The sequence below is a fragment of the Equus quagga genome, unplaced genomic scaffold, assembly GCF_021613505.1.
Source record: "Equus quagga isolate Etosha38 unplaced genomic scaffold, UCLA_HA_Equagga_1.0 146_RagTag, whole genome shotgun sequence".
Classification (NCBI taxonomy): domain Eukaryota; kingdom Metazoa; phylum Chordata; class Mammalia; order Perissodactyla; family Equidae; genus Equus; species Equus quagga.
In genome coordinates this window covers 6,525,552-6,543,354 of record NW_025796728.1, presented here as the reverse complement: position 1 = coordinate 6,543,354, position 17,803 = coordinate 6,525,552, and the positions used below count along the sequence as shown (strand labels likewise).

The 17,803-nt window shown below is 36.6% G+C and overlaps 1 protein-coding gene across 1 annotated transcript in view; it reads right to left on the bottom strand.

Annotated features, from left to right (window-relative positions):
- Window positions 1-5,223: 5,223 nt before the first annotated feature.
- The window catches only part of LOC124232996 (BTB/POZ domain-containing protein KCTD8-like), a 250,652-nt gene continuing 238,072 nt past the window's right edge, over window positions 5,224-17,803 (bottom strand). Inside the window, exon 2 of the mRNA XM_046649991.1 lies at window positions 5,224-6,057. Coding sequence (XP_046505947.1) covers window positions 5,597-6,057 — 461 coding nt within the window. The 3' untranslated portion in view covers window positions 5,224-5,596. The remainder of the gene's footprint in view (window positions 6,058-17,803) is intronic.

Here is a 17,803-nt window from a genome sequence, read left to right as displayed (position 1 = left end):
ATTATGAACTGATAAATGGTTGTTGTTTTTAAGCCACAAAATTTTGGAAGAGATTTGTTACCCAATAAAGTAAACTGATATGGAGCCATTTTATCAAGGGCCTATAATGTGATACTAAAATATTTGGATTTTATTCTTAAAAACATGAGAGCTCTGACACATTAGCAATGAACAAATAGAATTTGAAATTAAAGACACACTACCATTCAGATTAGCCATCTCCAAAATGAAATACTTAGGTATAAATCTAACAAATATGTACAAGATCTACATGAGGAAAACCACAAAACTCTGATGAATGAAATCAAAGAACTAAGAAAATGAAGAGAGAGTCTACGTTCGTCCTTAAGAAGACTCAATATTGTCAAGATGTCAGTTCTTCCAAACTTGATCTATCGATGAAATACAATCCTAATCCAAATCCCAGCAAGTTATTTTGTGGATATTGCCAAACTTATTCTAAAGTTTATACGGAGAGGGAAAAGACCTAGAATAGCCAACACAGTATTGAAGGTGAAGAACAAAGTTGGAGGACTGACACTACTTGACTTCAAGACTTCTTATGAAACTGTAGTAACAAAGACAATGTGGTATTGGTGAAGGAATAGACAAATAGATCAGTGGAACAGAACAGACTGCCCAGAAATAGGCCTATCTAAATATAGTCAATCGATCTTTGACAAAGGAGCAAAGGCAATACAATGGAGCAAAGATAGTCTCTTCAACAATGATGCTGGAACAGCTAAACATCCACGTGCAAAAAAATGAACCTAGATATGGACCTTACACCCCTCAAAAACATTTACTCAAAATGGATCACAGATCTAAGTGTAGAATACAAAACTATAAATCTCCTAGAAGATAACATATGAGACAACATGATGACCTTGGATACGGCCATGACTTTTTAGATACATCACCAAAGACAATGATCCATGAAAGAAATAATTGATAAGCTGGCCTTCATCAAAATTAAAAACTGCTACTCTGTGAAGGACAATGTCAAGATAATGAGAAAACACACCACAGACGGGGAGAAAATATTTGCAAAAGACATACTTGATAAAGGACTGTTATCCAAAATATACAAAGAACACTTAAAACTCAATAATAAGAAAATAAACAACCCAATTGAAAAATGGGCCAAAGATGGGGGCAGCCCGGTGGCATAGTGGTTAAGTCTTCATGCTCCACTTCGGTGGCTCTGGGTTCACAGGTTCAGATCCCAGGAGTGGACATAGCACCACCTGTCAAGCCATGCTGTGGCAGCATCCCACATAAAATAGAGGAAGACTGGCACAGATGTTAGCTCAGCAACAATCTTCCTCAAGCAAAAAGAGGAAAATTGGCAACAGATGTTAGCTCAGGGCCAATATTCCTCACACACAAAAAAGAAGTGGGCCAAAGACCTTAACAGACATTTCACCAAAGAAGATATACAAATGGCAGACAAGCATATGAAAAGATGCTCCACATCATACATCATCAGAGAAATGTAAATTAAAACAATGATGAGATACCCCTACAAACCTATTAGAATGGCCCAAATCCGAAACACTGACAACAACAAAACCTGATGAGGATGTTGAGCAAAAAGGACTCTTATTCATTCCTGGTGAGAATGCAAAACAGTCCAGCCACTTTGGAAGACAGTTTGGGGATTTCTTCCAAAACCAAACATACTCTTACCATGTGATGCAGCAGTTGTGGTGATATTTACTCAGACCTGAAAACTTACGTCTACACAAAACCTGTACATGGATGTTTATAGCAGCTTTATTCATAATTGCCAAAACTTGGAAGCAACCAAGATGTCCTTCATTAGGTGAATGGATAAATTAACTGTGGTTCATCCAGACAATGGGATATTTTCAGCAATAAAAATATAAAGCCATGACAAGACATGGAGGAAACTTAAATGCACATTACTAAGTGAAAGAAGCCAATATGAAAAGGCTACATGCTGTGCGATTCCACTTATATGACAATCTGGAATAGGCAAAACTATGGAGACAGTAAAAAACATCAGTGGTTGCCAGTAGTTCAGGGAAGGGAAGAGGAATGTGAAAATACTTGGTATGACACCATAATGATAGATACATGTCATTATACATTGGTCCAAACCCATAGAATGTACAACCCCAAGAGAAAATAATAATGAAAACATGGACTTTGGGTGATGATGATGTGTACAATGTAGGTTCATCAATTGTAAAAAATGTACCATGCTGGCGGAGGAATTTTGATAATGGGGGCGGCTATGCATGTTTATGGGCAGGGACTATATGGGAAACCTTTGTACATGCCTCTCAATTTTGCTGTGAACCTAAAACTGCTCTAAAAATAAAAAGTCTTTTAAGAAAGTGAGTAAAATGACTATGTAACACAATTGTGTCCACCTTCCTGTAACCTGAAACAGCAGAGCAGTTATCATCCGTAAGTTTTTCTATCTTGCTGCTTTGCTATGCCACCCTTTTCCTGGTCCTTTGGCTAGATAGAGTAGGGTTTTGTTGGAGCTTATTTTCTCCGCACCTGTTAGTGTTTCCAGGTTATCAGCTTCTTCAGCTTCAAGTCTGGGATATCCAAGGCAAAAAGAAAACCCAGGAAACTCACCACCATGTTGTTCTTTGGGTCCCAATGTCTGTAGCAGGCCTTCCTTCTTCCCTCAGCTCTTCAGAGCCTTCTTTAGTGTGTTTATATACAATGTCTAGGGTGTTTAGTTATACTTAGTGGGAGGAATGAGGAGAAGTATTTCTACTCCATTTTTCCAAAATTGAATATCTCACAATTGACTTTTATTTCCTTTTCTCATCTTTGTTAGTACTCAATATGTTTCCACTTGAACTAACACCACATCAGGTCACAAGTTGAGGGTTTATCGTATACCAAATGAAAGGTAAACCATGTGAGGGAGAATAAATATTCAACTTCAGTGGCTACTTCCAGCTCTTTTGACTTTTGGTGACCCTCCAGATTTTATTTCCTGATTCTTTGGAAAAGGAGTTTTATATATGTTTTAGCCCAAATCATTTTTAAATTTTGGTGTCTCCTTTTGCAGAGAAGAGCCTCCATTTTAGTGGCCTCCCTTGATCCCCTTGAAATCCCAACTGGGGACAGTCAGATTCTAGTGTCTGGTGGAATCATAATGTCTTGGAGTGATCAGACAAAAAGCTTACTCCCAAGGGCAATAGCTGGTAATTTGCGCTTCTCAAATATGCTGTTAACCTTTGAGCCAAACACTTGGTGTATGGTAAATGCTCATTGGACTATTATTTAAATGCGTTCTAATTTACTAAGAAGGACTGCAAGGATAGATATTCTCACTGGCATTACTTCTCTTATGATGTAGAGATAAGAAGATCTGAAATAGTCCCCATTTACCAAATTCTTACCATCGCGATTCTATTTGAAGTTTTGCGTTGGGAAAACATTGATCAGGGTGAGCTATTTTTCAGATTATTCCCTGCCCTTCCCTGCTGGGCTTTGTACCACAGGGGGGATCACATCTATAAACTGCATTTCCTTGGCTTCTTTGCCAACTGGCTTCCACTTATAGTGGGACAATGGAAGTATTGGTGGGAAATTGGAATATGGGAAGCTAGGATAATTTTCCCCCTCACTCTTTGTGTTGGGAGCCATCTTTGGACATGACTATGACTCCTTAGTGGCTATAGCTCTTACTAGACAGCTTGTCCCTTTCCAGTCCAAATTCCCCATCTGATAGCCCTGGTCCTGGATTCTGGGAAGACCACCACTTCCCTTTTTTCTTCCATCTGGAGGAGTGGTAATGAAGCTTTACTTCAATTACCTCAATTAAATCTTCTCTATAACATTATTATTATCCCCATTGTCCCTAGGATCAAACAAGTGGTGAATGGACGAAGCAGAGTTTAACAACCAAGTTCAATCCATTTAACGAGTGTTTTGCAGCTACATCAAGCCATGTTGGAACTGCCAACCTTCCCCAAATGAAATGCAGAACACAAGAGTAGCTCTTTCTTAAAGCTGGATAGGTAGTTTAAGATAAATCATATATCCTGGTTTCCCTAGTGGTCCACTGTAGATGATATTTTATATAATAGTACATCCAAAAATAAATGTAGATTTTTAAACTTTGAGTTAACGATAGTTATCTCCCTACATTATTCTGCAAGAAATGATACCACAAGTGCTGCTCAACTTCTATTTCAACCAACCACAGAGGACATTGAGCTTTATAATTCTTGAAGATATTTTTACCCTCTCCCAGTCTATTCTTTAGTGAGATTTCATGATATTATGTATTTCTTTCTGTATAGGTGGTGCATCAAAAATTGTGTGGCTTATGATAAGAAAGTTTGTTTTCACACATGCAAGCAGAAGGAAATCTCTTGTCATTCAGGCTGACCTTTTAGCTTGCTACTGACATTTTTGTCTCTTAATTTGTAAGAGGTAACTTCCTAATTGTTTTTGGAGATGCTTTCAATCTGGTTGTCAGCGAAAATAAAATTTAAGTGCATTCTCAGGTGAAGTCTTTTTCTCTTGTGGGCTAAGGGTTTATTAATCAAAGCCAAGGCTACCTCCATGTGACTATCTCCATTTTGAATTACATTTAAACTCTACCTTGTCAATGTTAAAGGTGAACATATCACTCTGTAGCTTGGAATTTTAAAGGAAAATTGAAGACAATGGAACAACAGAATATTTTTAAAGAAGAGTCAATAAAAATCAAGGAACTCACATATTTTCTTTTTTTAATAAATACATAAAGCTCTTTACCATTTCCCTCAATCATTTTGATTAACATGATAATAGGATCTTTCCGAGCATCATTACACCAATTTTCACAGCCTGATGTGAGGACTCATTTCACAGAAATAATCATAACCAGCTTTAATAGATGAATGTCAGTGCCATAACACAACAGTATAAGGCATATTTACACCGTCTTAACACACAGAATACCATATACATACACAAAAAAATCACAGATCCAGAACAAAGGAAATTCAGTCTCCTAGACAGCTTACATTTATAGGTTTCGCCTGAAACATATTTTTTCTTTATTTTTTTGTAATTATTTTTCTTCTCAAGCAACAAACAGATCTTCCCTATGTCTTGTGTTATTTGTAACATTGTGCTCATGCAAAAATAATACTTGTTTTATTGCATTAACATTTAAACAGTTTGAGATTTGGGTCCCCAAACCATCATTTAACATTTTACTTGATGTTGCTTCATCCATATTGTCATTTTAATTGGAGTGATATGATGATTTGTTTTTGGTGAGTTACAAAATGACAAACATATCCAGTTGACCACAGTTCAAAAATCAAGATTCTAAGTTTCTTGATCATGCACATTTTACTTTCATTCTTGCAAAAATGGTTTGATCAGATATACCATTTTGATTCAACATTTATTGGTTTTCTTCTTTTTAGTCATTTTTCTAAAAACAACAACAAAAAAGGATGAAAGAAAATACTGTCCCACATCCACTGTTCACAAAAAGGAAGAGCAGCAAGAAATCACACTGACCATTGTTAGGACACAGTCAGGTGGTGACACAGTAGTAAACATTGAATGTCATCGAAATACTGCAGGAATGTGCTAATTACTATAACCCATACTTTTGTAACAGTTCAGACTGCCACTGGCGTTTGCGCTCTGGAAAATAATCTGGAATGTGGATTTTTTTAAAATCCTGAATACACTTTTTCATTTCTTCTTCCACACTTAGCTTCTCACAGACTTTCTTTTTTGAAAGATTTGTTTCCCGGGACTTGCTGATGAGCGTCTGAAAGAGTTCACTGTTTCTGCGTTTGTCTGGTGGGGGCATCCATTGCACAGGTGCTTTTTTGGAAGGGCGATCCAATGTTAAGGTGTTAGGTTGGTGAGCTGTTGCCTGCTGGGCATTGGGTGGGTTGTCCTGGGGAGTGCTCGCTTCTGAGTGGCTGTCACAACTGGAAGTGGAGAGCTCATTACAGGAAGTCCCACTTTCACTTCCTTTATCTGTGACCTTGTCATGTTTCCTATCTTCATGTTCTTGTTTAGGTGACACTATTTTCTGAGGTGGTCCTAAAAAGGAAAAAAGGAGTAGAATGATTTAATAAGAGGTTAGAATGTCAAATTAAATAAACTCTATATTTTCTATTTTTAAACCAAGAGCACTTATTGTAAGAAAAGTGCCGTTTGTTCACTAGTTTATATTTGCTGGATTAAATACAACACCTCGTGCCATTAGTGTACACTAACACATGTAGCATGTTGATTAATTATTTAGAATCATAAAGTCCAGGAGGCTGGCTTAATGAGCATTTTTGCCACAACAGATCACTGATAAATTTACGCTAAAAAGAAGATTTTTGTTATTTTAGTTACTAGTTCCTGAAATCTGAAAAAGATATCATATGTAAATATTTTGCTAGTCCCGTAACTGTCTAATTAGACAGTTCATTTCTGTTCTAGCAATTGGTACTAAGTGTCCTTTGTGCATATAGTTTGCCATTATAAAAGTGGAAAGTACCATTACTCTATTTTACACAGCAGCAGTATTCTCCAGGCCCGGAGGTACAATAGCATCATGTATGCTTCCAAGTGGGAGGCTGGTTTAAATCTTATCCTCAGTCTCTTAATCTTGTTTCCTGTCTATTTCCTTGGAGAGAATTATGAAAGTGCTCTAAGACATATATGTACCTACCATTATAGTGAAAAAATATAGTTAGAATACAGTATTCTTTTAAAATAAAAGGCTTACCATCTGAGGTAAATTACCTAGGAGGACAATTTTCAGAAAGTGATAGCTTGCCAAGATAATTATTTCAAATACACAAACAGTTGATTTCCAAGAGGGAGCATATTTTATTTTCCCTGACTCTACTGTGGGATTAGGACCTCCATTTAACATTTATTGAATACTATCACATACCCAGAAGTATAATAAAACCTTAATTAACTGGAGGCCAAACATTCAGAAATATGTTACCCAAATTTTATTTATTTATTTATTTTTGTAGTTGACTGTTATGAACAGTTATATAAATCAGAATGCGGGGAGAGGCATCAGTATTTTAAAGCAATTGCCCCTGGGATTGTACCTTGCAGCCAGAGTTGAGAACAACTGGTCTAATTCATAGGGTCTCAACCTTAGTCACAAATGGGAATTACCTAGAAAGCTTTAGATTAATGATGCTTGGTCTTAACTCCAGACATCTTGTCTTATTGAAATCTACCTGGTCATGGGGCCATTTAATAGATTCAGATGATTTCAATGTGTAGCCAAGATTATGAATCTTTTCTCAGACTAATATATAAGAAATACATTAATAATCAATCTGAGTAGTTTATATTATTCAGAAGGACGGGGAAACGAGCCAAAGAAAATACTTTTCATAAAGCACCTACTAAGGGCAACACACTGCTGGGTGTTATCACAAATTTACCTATTTAAAATCAGAAGAAACAGGGGCTGGCCCCGTGGCCGGGTGGTTAAGTTCGCGCGCTCCGCTGCAGGCGGCCCAGTGTTTCGTTGGTTCGAATCCTGGGCGCGGACATGGCACTGCTCATCAGACCACGCTGAGGCAGCGTCCCACATGCCACAACTAGAAGAACCCACAACGAAGAATACACAACTATGTACTGGGGGGCTTTGGGGAGGAAAAGGAAAAAATAAAATCTTAAAAAAAAAAAATCAGAAGAAACAAAAGTTGATGCCAAATATTTAGTTGAGTGAGATTAAAGATTTAAAAAGGCTTTATAACTTTTTGGAATAATGAAAGTATTCTATATCTTGACTGTACTGTTAGTTATGTATATAGGACTATATACATTTGTGAAAACTAATGGAATTGCATAACTAAAAAGGATAAATTTTTCCGTATGTAAACTATACCTGAATTAACCTAACCAAAAACAAACAAAAAATCCCCAAATCCTTAAAGAATATTTACCTATTTCAGGGAAAATCTTAACCAATATTTCATACTTCCTTTGTCTGCAATACAGCAAAACTAGAAAAATGCTGATAGTTATGAATGCTTAGCAAGAAAATGCACTAATACATTTTAGAAGCATTTGCAACCATGGATTAAAGAAAACAAAAACAAACAGTTTTTTTAAGCCTCTGCCATTTTCATTCATTCTAAGAGAGATTGGGCATGAATCTGAGGGATAGGGGTGGAGAACATGCACCTCTAACTCCTTGCTGACTTACCTGGATCCATTCTCCACTCTCTGTCCTAGTGGCTGACAGGCACAAACTATGTCCTTAGGCTCCCTTGCCTTCTGGCTTCCAGCTGGATTCAGTCAATGACAAAGACTGGCATGACCACACCCTTGCTCCCCCAACCCCCAAAGATTTTTGTAATCTAGTTGCATCCCTGGACCAAGAGGCACAGCCCTGTCTGGCAGCTCTCTCCACCAACCTCTCACTTCCCTCACCCTCTTCCCCTCTCTCCAGATTCCATTAAACTGAGGCTCACATCTTCAGGCCTACAGATGTTAACCATGTCCACTGTAACCGGCATGAGAGCACTTGCCACACTGTTGTAAACGGTCAATATTCAACTTTTCTCAAATTACCCAATTAGATGTACCTTCTTTTTCTTCTGGGACCCTAACTGATAGACCCACCCTGGTCACCAACCATCCTCTCCATTGACTAGAGGGGTGTTAGTTGTAGGATCAGTTTGTTAGTGGCACCAGCTTTTAGTGGCAATAATATTGACCTGGAATCAAGTTCTAGCTCCCCGGCAAATAGTCTTGTGACCTTAAGCAAAATACTTAGATCCTCTAAGTCTCAATTTCCTTATCTGTAAAATGGGGTAGTAGTACTTTCCTCATAGGGTTATTTTGAGATTAAATGAAATATCATACAAAAGGATTTGGTACAATGATTCTCAACAATGAGAGTATATTGTAAGTAAATGTATATCTGCACATTTTTTTAAGGTACAGATGTTCAGGCCCATCTCTGGAGATTTTTAAGCTTGCTGAAAGGTTTATATGTATGTCTATGTAGAGGTCAGTGTGATGGAGGAGGTGCAGCATCTGTTTATCTAATTATCTTTACAGCTGAATGTGATCCCAAGCTAGCATGATGCCCACCAGCCTAATACAACACAGGATATAAATAAATGTTTTTTACCCTTTCTGTCAATCTTTTGCATTACTTTAAGAGAAATCCCTACAGGGGAATCTATAATTTACATTCCCAATAATGACTAAAGGATTAAACTGCAAATACCTGGGAAAACCAATTTTATTTAAGGATAAATGAATGATGAGAAATCACTTCCTGTTAATAGGCAGGGGAATAGAGCACTAGATAGAGATACTTAGGCAGAAAAATAATAACATCAGCATGGAAGACAGTACGGAAGGAGGATATTAGGTGCCACCAAAGCAAATGCTTGATACTGTTTGTATTCCCTGGGGAAAAAAGTGCTTAATGACATAGGCTATGGAGGACACACAGTTATAAAAAGTCCACGGATTAGCTAAATAAATAATATAGAGTTATTATGCCCAATGGCACTGCAATTTATTCATGAAAATAAGCCTCCTCTCCCTCTCTCAATACACACACACACACAAATGCAGAAACTCCACAATACAATAGAATGCAACAAATATGCGATGGAAATGAATTGCTCTCATAGAGTAAGATGGAAGATCAAGGAAGATTTCTTTGAAGAAGGTATTAATCAGTTTAGTCAATGGAAATGTATTGAGCACCACTATGTGCCAAGCACTGTGCTAAGATCTAGAGAAGATGCAAAGATGAGTAGGATGAGCTCTCTGTTCCGGTGAAGATCACAGGCTTACTCTACTTAACTATAAGTGGGTGAGGACAAAATGGTGCAGAGAAAGAGACTGCATGTGTGTGGTCAAAGATCTCCATAATTTTCTTGGAAGACAAGCTAAGATGCATGTCACACCAAATGGGCCCTATGTGAATTCCTCATACTAGCTTTTTTTCCCCCCAATTCTTTCTCCATTTTCTTTGCCACTCTTTTTATCACCTATATCTCTCCCTTCCCACCCTCCACCCACCTGGAACGTCAAATAAGATGCATCAGAGCATGGTCAGAAATATGGTCTATTTTATGGCATTTTATAACACTGAGTGTGTAAAACGCAAGGGGCCCTTTAGAATATCTCCCATTGTAGACTTTAAACTCTATAAAAAATAAAAGAGTGGGAACCTGAATTTACCATGATTGTTAGAGCTTCTTTTTTTTTAAAAGACCTTAAAATAGGTACAGATATTAACAAGAATTAACAAATATATACTTTTACTTTTCACTACATACTCCTCTTTAATAAACTATCTTTGGGCAAGGCAGACTCCCAATTAGGAGACTAAATAAGTTCAGATGTTTATAGAATGACTTAAGAGAAAATGCTCAACTTTATCTTGTCTACACTTTAAAAAGATTTTTTTTTTCTGTATGCTTTTTGGTGAGGAACACTGGCCCTGAGCTAACATCCGTTGCCAATCTTCCTCTTTTCTTTTTCTTTTTCTCCCCAAAGCTCCAGTACATAGTTGTATATACTAGCTGTAGGTCATTCTAGTTCTTCTATGTGGGACGTTGCCACAGCATGGCTTTATGAGAAGTGCGTAGGTCCACGCCCAGGATCTGAACAGGTGAACCCTGGGCTGCTGAAGTGGAGTGCTCTAACTTGACCACTGGGCCATGGGGCCAGCCCCTTGCCTACACTTTTGAATGTACAGAATAATATGACAGTTCTCGCTATAGCTCATTAGGGGTAAGTAATAGTCTCTTTTTGATTTATGTCAGAATTTTTGACAATGCATAACATATTATGTATTATTGCTCTTTGATTAAGCATACTTTAAATCATTATTGATAACTTAGTGGATTTGAATTTGGACAAAATACAACAATAAAATGATTTATATGTTTTTATAATATGAAATTTAAGAAAAATAAATGAATTCAGAGCAAATAATGATTTACTCTAGTTGCCTAGTTTTTTTGTGGATGTCTGCTAATTGTAGGCTTCCAGGGATAATCTAAAACTTTAATTTTACATCATTGCATTCAATGATTCAAAGCCACTTGAAATGCTGTAAGCACAACATGAATGATATTTTAAACAACACTAAGTCCTGCATATACTGGAACAACATGACAGTCAGAAACTTCTCTGTGTCTCTTCAACTGGTAATAGAATCAAATATATGCCTAAATGATCTTCCCCAAAGCATTTTGCCCTGTGAGTGATATCACCAATCATACTTAGTAGAAGAAAAGAAAATGAAATGGGATTTGGTGGTCTTACAGCTGGGCTTTCTGCCATCACATAAAGAAATTCATCACTAATTATTAAACAGGAAGCAACAAAGGAGTGAATAAGCAAATCTCATACCTATTTAAGATTTAACTTTAAAAATATGTTAATTATTTAAAAGTGTCCAATACATATGTACACCTAGAAACTTTCAAGTATTTGAACAATTAAATCTTCCACTTTTCATTTGGGTATTTGCTATTAAATAGACTAGAATTTTCATCCAGGAGTTGATCATCTTTAAGGGGGAACTATAGCCATACCTAGGAGACCTTCAAGCCAGCTACCTAAGTCATGCCTCCCCACAATTATTTTTTTAAAGAAAAGTCAGCACACACACACACACACACACACCCCACACACACATTATATTAATTTATTATGTACACATTTTTCTTCAATGTGGGAATATCTTTGGAAGTTCTGGGTTTGAGCTTGGCTTAGTCATTTTAAGCAAGTACTTTGTGCTGGTAATGTGACCTCTCTAATATTTGGTCCTTGTTGGTTAAAATTTGGGGGTTGGCCCGTATGTTCATCTATGTTATAATGTTCTGTAATTCTGTACGATATAATGATTAGGAAGAGATTTTCCAGGCTATAAAATCCTAATCTGACATTACATACAAAACACTAAAGAGTCACCATAGAAATTATCTCTTAGAATGGGGAAAGAAATTCAATTTCTACCAAAGTACTTCACAGAATTACAAGGTTCAAAGATAACATTTTCTAAGTTTATTGATAGGAAGTGTAGTCTTAGAAGACATTATCAATTTACATTTATTTCATTTAATCTACCATTGAAACGCCAGCAATGAGAATGATGCTTAAGGCAACACAGTGCAGACTGGCTGGGCTTGCATCCTCATTCAACAGCTTACAAGATGTGTTTGCTTGGGCAAGTTACTTATGTTCTTTGGGCCTGTTTTCTCATGTTTAAATTTGAGAATTGTAGCAAAGATCAAATAAGCCAACATATGTAAAGTACTTAGCATGTGCCTGGCACATATAAATACTCAAAATGTTAAATTATTATTATTCAGAATAAATATCAAGTGCTATTTAGCAATAGTATGGCATATTTGTTCATTTGAATATTAAGAGCACTGATTAAGGAATCCAAATACTTTCATTCTAATTTTGGCTCTGCATATGGTACCTACAAACATGTGAATTGCAAGCAAGTCTCTTGGCTTCTTTAGGCCTCAGTATTTTACCTATTAAAAATGAAATAATAGCAATATCTAGTTACATGGCTATAATAAGAAAGGAGGTAATATACGTCAAAGCAATTTTGTTGTAAAGTTCTCTATAATAGATTTGAGAGGCCATTAAGTATTAAATTTTCATGTCCAAAAAGGAAGTTATTTGAGAAAATAAAACACAAAAGCTCTGCTTTAAGTTATTAAAGTGTATGAATTAAAAGCAATAGTAAAAGCTTTAAATTAAGTAAAATAAAACAAATTGAAGGTATTACAATGGGCCAAAAGTTGTAAAATTGGGTAAAATGGGGCTTTCAATGAATTCCATTATGTTTTATTACACTGATATAAAAAGGAAGAAATGATAGCTTTTCCAAGTCATTTGGGTAGGTAGTGTAGTACAGAAACTGAATGTTAATATTTTTGTCTTTAAAAAAAGGCATATGACTTCTGAGTAGTTCTGGGTGTGGGCACGTCCAATAGGAGTACTTACATATTTTCTCTTTGAATACATAAGCATTCCCAAATGAAGTCTATGTACAATTGCACACTTGAAAAACATTTTTATTTTAATCTCTTTACCTGGTTAGTGATGATAAAAAAAGACTGAATATGTAAAATGTGTCTGCAATAGGCACAATTCCCAGAAGCGAAATTATCCTTTAATAATAATAAATTCAATGGTGTGTGAATGGTTATGTGGTACTTGAACAGAATGAACCAATCCATCTTCACTATTAGCACCACATGCCTCTAAGTATTAAGCGATTGAGTCAAAACGGAGACAAAAACTCCATTTTGATTTGACAAACATTTGTTGAGCACCTACTATGTAGGTGCTAGCACTATGTATGGTGTTAGTTACAAGGGGAAGGACACACACACACACACACACACACTCACACTCACATAGATACATGGAGTCCCTGATATCAAGTAGTGCAGGCTAAAGTTTGCACAGGACATGAAGGAGGGAGCTGGAATAAATTGTGACTGGAATGATCTAAGGAATGGAGGATCATTTTTAATTCATTAGTTAAATTCTCACACTAAATTGAAACTTAAAGGTCATATAGGAGATGCATTCATCTTAGGGTAAAGAGGCTATTTAAATGAATAAAAATTAATTTTTATATGAGAAAAATTAAACATTTCTTTATGTTTTCTATACTTGTTACTATCTCTACTCAACTACTCTTATGGATAAAGATGAACCAAAGAGAAAAGAAAAGTAAAGAAGTATAATTTGAAGAGAGAAGTGTAATTTGAAGAGAGAAACATGTTGTGGAACTCCTTTTCTCATCCAGACATGACTGGTCACTAAGCCACTCTTCTGATTCTCTTGTACCTGTTAACTTTTTATTGTACTTATTTTTTTACAATGTCTGTCAGTCTTAAATAGTAAAAGTCTTAAAGGCAGAAACTGTACCTTTCTAGCCTATCATGAAGCATTGATCAGAGTAATTCCTTAACTGAATTAATAAAATGATCTCCACTCCTCTGAGTGTCTACAGTATCTACTACTGACTATAACACACATTTGGTACTTAGCATTCACTACCTTTTATATTATTAAATATTCACAGAGTAGTAAGAATGCTCCCACCATCCCCAAACAGATGTCCATCCCCAAGCCACACACCTGGTGCCTTATCTTCCTCAAAAAGGTTATAATTTCCATGAGCACCAAGACTGTGTCTTCTGTTTCCTTGTATCATTCAGACAATTCAAGAGGCTGATTATTTTTATCATTGAATCAAAAATACTAATAAAGTGAACATGGAAATGTAATGTAGCCTTGGGAAAAAATGTGAGAGAAAAAATATGTTTAACGAAACATATATTGGAGGAGGTTTTCAAAAGTAATCTTATGGCCTTCCTCCCATTCTACAAATCTGTCTTCCTATTAATTATCCAAGGTCACCTTTGGCCACCCAATGGATTCATCTTTTATTTCCAATTACTTACATCTTATTTATTCTACTCTTACAGCAGCTCTTGAATCTACCCCCTCATTTCTGTCCCCGTTTTCACTGCTTATAACAGGTTTCTCATTATTTCTTACTGTGTCTCTTAGCCAGTTCTCCGACTCCACTTTAGTACTGCTTCAAATTTTTCCCATGCCATCGCTAAATAAATATTTCTAAAGTCTAACTCCATCAAGTATCTCCCTTGTATGAAAACCTTCTACATAGTTCCTCTGCACACAGAAGGAACTTTGAATACCACATTTGGCACTGAGGACTGTCCTCCATGTGACCCAAATGATTATCCCAGCCCATCCTGTAATCCTACCCAAAGAGCAGCCAAAATACATTTCTTGTTTCTGGTAAACACCTTGCTTCCTCCATGTCTATTTTCCTCCCTCTAGATTGTATTTCTTCCTTGCTTCATACCCTTCAAAGCCTGATCCAAATGATACTTTTAGCACAAAACCTTCCATTCTCACATTTGGATGTGATTTTGTATGATTTCTTGTTCTCTTAGTGACCCACAGCAGTCTGTTGGAATCTCTCTCAAAGTACTGAGCCTATTTTGTCTTAACAGTTTATTTCTGCCCTAATTTTAACTTTCATCCCTGTGTTCTGCCCCGCAAAACACACACACACAAACACACATACAAACTATGTAAGTCACTATGGAACTTTGTTTCTTTGTTATCCTTGTTTTTTCTGGAGCACCACCCCCATGACTAGGCTCATAACAATTTGGTAACTGTTTATTGAACTGAATTAAATGAAATTGGTATTATCTACAAAAGAATGTCTAAGCACACAGGGAATTGTTTTATTCCCAAAGAAGTTCTTTTTTGCTTTTTGTTTTTGTTTGTTTTAACTAAAAAAGATCAACCCAAGTATAACTAAACTTATAGGCTATAACAAAAACAAACAAAAAATGGAGGAGAAGAAGATGAGACTTTTGTAGTGAGCCATAAGAAGGACTTTACAGTCAATCTAGCTAGTGAAAATATTCCTTTGGGAAGGTCCCTATATTATACCTTTTAGGTTATTAAGGAGAAACAAAAAGTATATGGGAACCATAAATAATGAGGAAAAACAATTTTCTTTACTCTGCGGAAGAATTCTATATTGCTTACACGATTGTACCTGATGTTTGCAACCAAATATTTCTACTAGAAAGGTAGCAGGTGTTCACTTGTCCTTTCGGCAGTCCCATCATATACACGATGGTTACAGACACCTTGCAAGAGGCTACATTTAAAACTAATCTCCACAGTTCATTCATGGGAGCTAGGATTCTGTGGTATGGTCACCATTTTTGAGGTTAAAACAAAAACAAAAACAAAACCCTCCCAAAAAACAAAATTCTATAAAGATGCGAATACAGATCTGGAATTAAGATCTGCTCATTCCCAGGTTCCCACTTACCAAATCAAGCATTCCCTAAATTGATATTGTCAGAGTTCTTTCCCACATCTTTAGGTAGCCACTTTCTAATGACCTCCTTTTTCACAGGTACATACTGTATGAGAGGGATGATTTCTCTGGTTTTCAACTCTGTGAGCACAAGTCTACTCTTGCTTGTTCCACATCTATAAACTGTGGATCATAACACCTACACGCTGCTCGGCAAGGATTAATGAGAGGTTGCATCTACAACACGTCTGATGGCTCTGGGAGGAACAAAAGGAACTCTGTAAGTACAGGTTGGGGGTGCACTTACGATGTGCTGTGTATAACAAATTTATATGAACAAAAACCATGCTGGTTGTAAATTATTGTTGCCTGTTATAAAATACCAAATAGCTGTCTCAGACCTGAGAAAAAAACTCCGGATGACAACAGGGGAAGCAGAGGTTATGAGAAGGCCAAAAAAAAACGGGCTAATATGCTTGGATTCCGGGAGCAGCAGCGACGGCAGGTAGAAAGTCACAGTTGAAGAGATTTTTATTTGTCAGCTCTCTTCAGACCTTGAGTGCCTGCCTACTGACAAACGTTTTCAAGGACTTCCAACAATGGTCAGCGAGAGGCAACTACTTAGAGCTGCTGTACTATTTAACGTGAGTGCCACCTCTTTTCACATTCAGATTTATAGAAGTGTGCTCATTATGGAGGCAAATTGGTGCAGAATCACTACAATGAACGGAAAACGGAAGCATATATGTTCACAGTAGAGTTTAATTTCATGTTGCGCCACAATAAAAAAAACCCTCAGCCTTTGAAAATGGCAAAACTGTGCTTGAAGTGAAGTTCTGACGCCTACTAGCTGGGGTGCCAAAATGTGTCTTTAAGACTTATTTTCCTATTCTGCCTAAGAGGAATTAAAAATATGGTAACCCCCTCCTGGAGTTGCTTTACGTAAAGCTATATATGAAGAAGAGCCTTATAGTAGGCTGAAAAGTGGCCTCAGAAAAGATATCAGGTCCTAATCTCTGGAACCTGTAAATGTCACCTTATATGACAAATTCTCTGCAGATGTGATTAAGGATTTTGAGTACCGGCAGCCACAGAAGGTGGAAGAGACAAGCAACAGATTTTCCCCTGGAACCTCGGCAGGCAGTATGGCCCTTCTGACACCTTCATTTCAGCCCAGTGAAACTGAGTACAGACTTCAGGCCTCTGGAAGTGAAAGAGAATATGTTTCTGTTGTTTTAAGCCATCAAATTTGTTGCAGCAGCCATTGGAAACGAATGCAAGTTTATCTAGTCTAATATCTGGCCGTTGGTGGATGCTGGCATCTTATCTATGGCATCTTATATATGTGAACATAATATTATTCTTAATAACTAGATGATTTTGAATTTGAATTATAGAATCTTAGTTTCTCTATTAAAATACAATCTCTTGTAGTCTCTGCTAGATTGTAATTCTATTTCTCTTCCAAATAATAGCCCTTATGATTTTGGAAAACAGTTATCATACCTAGTTGACATTTTCCCAATTATATATCAACCATTATTTGCATAATGAGGTTTATAGTCTCCTCACGTCATATCTATTCCCACAATATACTCTTCTTTCTCTTTCTATACACACACACCCCTCCTCCCTCCACACATACACATTATATATATGTAATCATAGAACTATCTCTTATCTACAAACGATTCCACACACATGCCTAGCAGCTGATCATTCCTTGAAGTTCCAAGCCCCATGATTTTACTGTCACCTGGACATCTCTTAAACTTCAAATACCATATGCCAAAAGAACACCTCACTATTCTTTTCCTTGTAAACCAGTTCCTCCTCTTATGTTTCCTATTTTATAAAAGTAGCTCAATCTTTTCAATTACCCAGGTTTGAAATCTTAGAGTCATCTTCATTACTCCTATTCCTACCCCT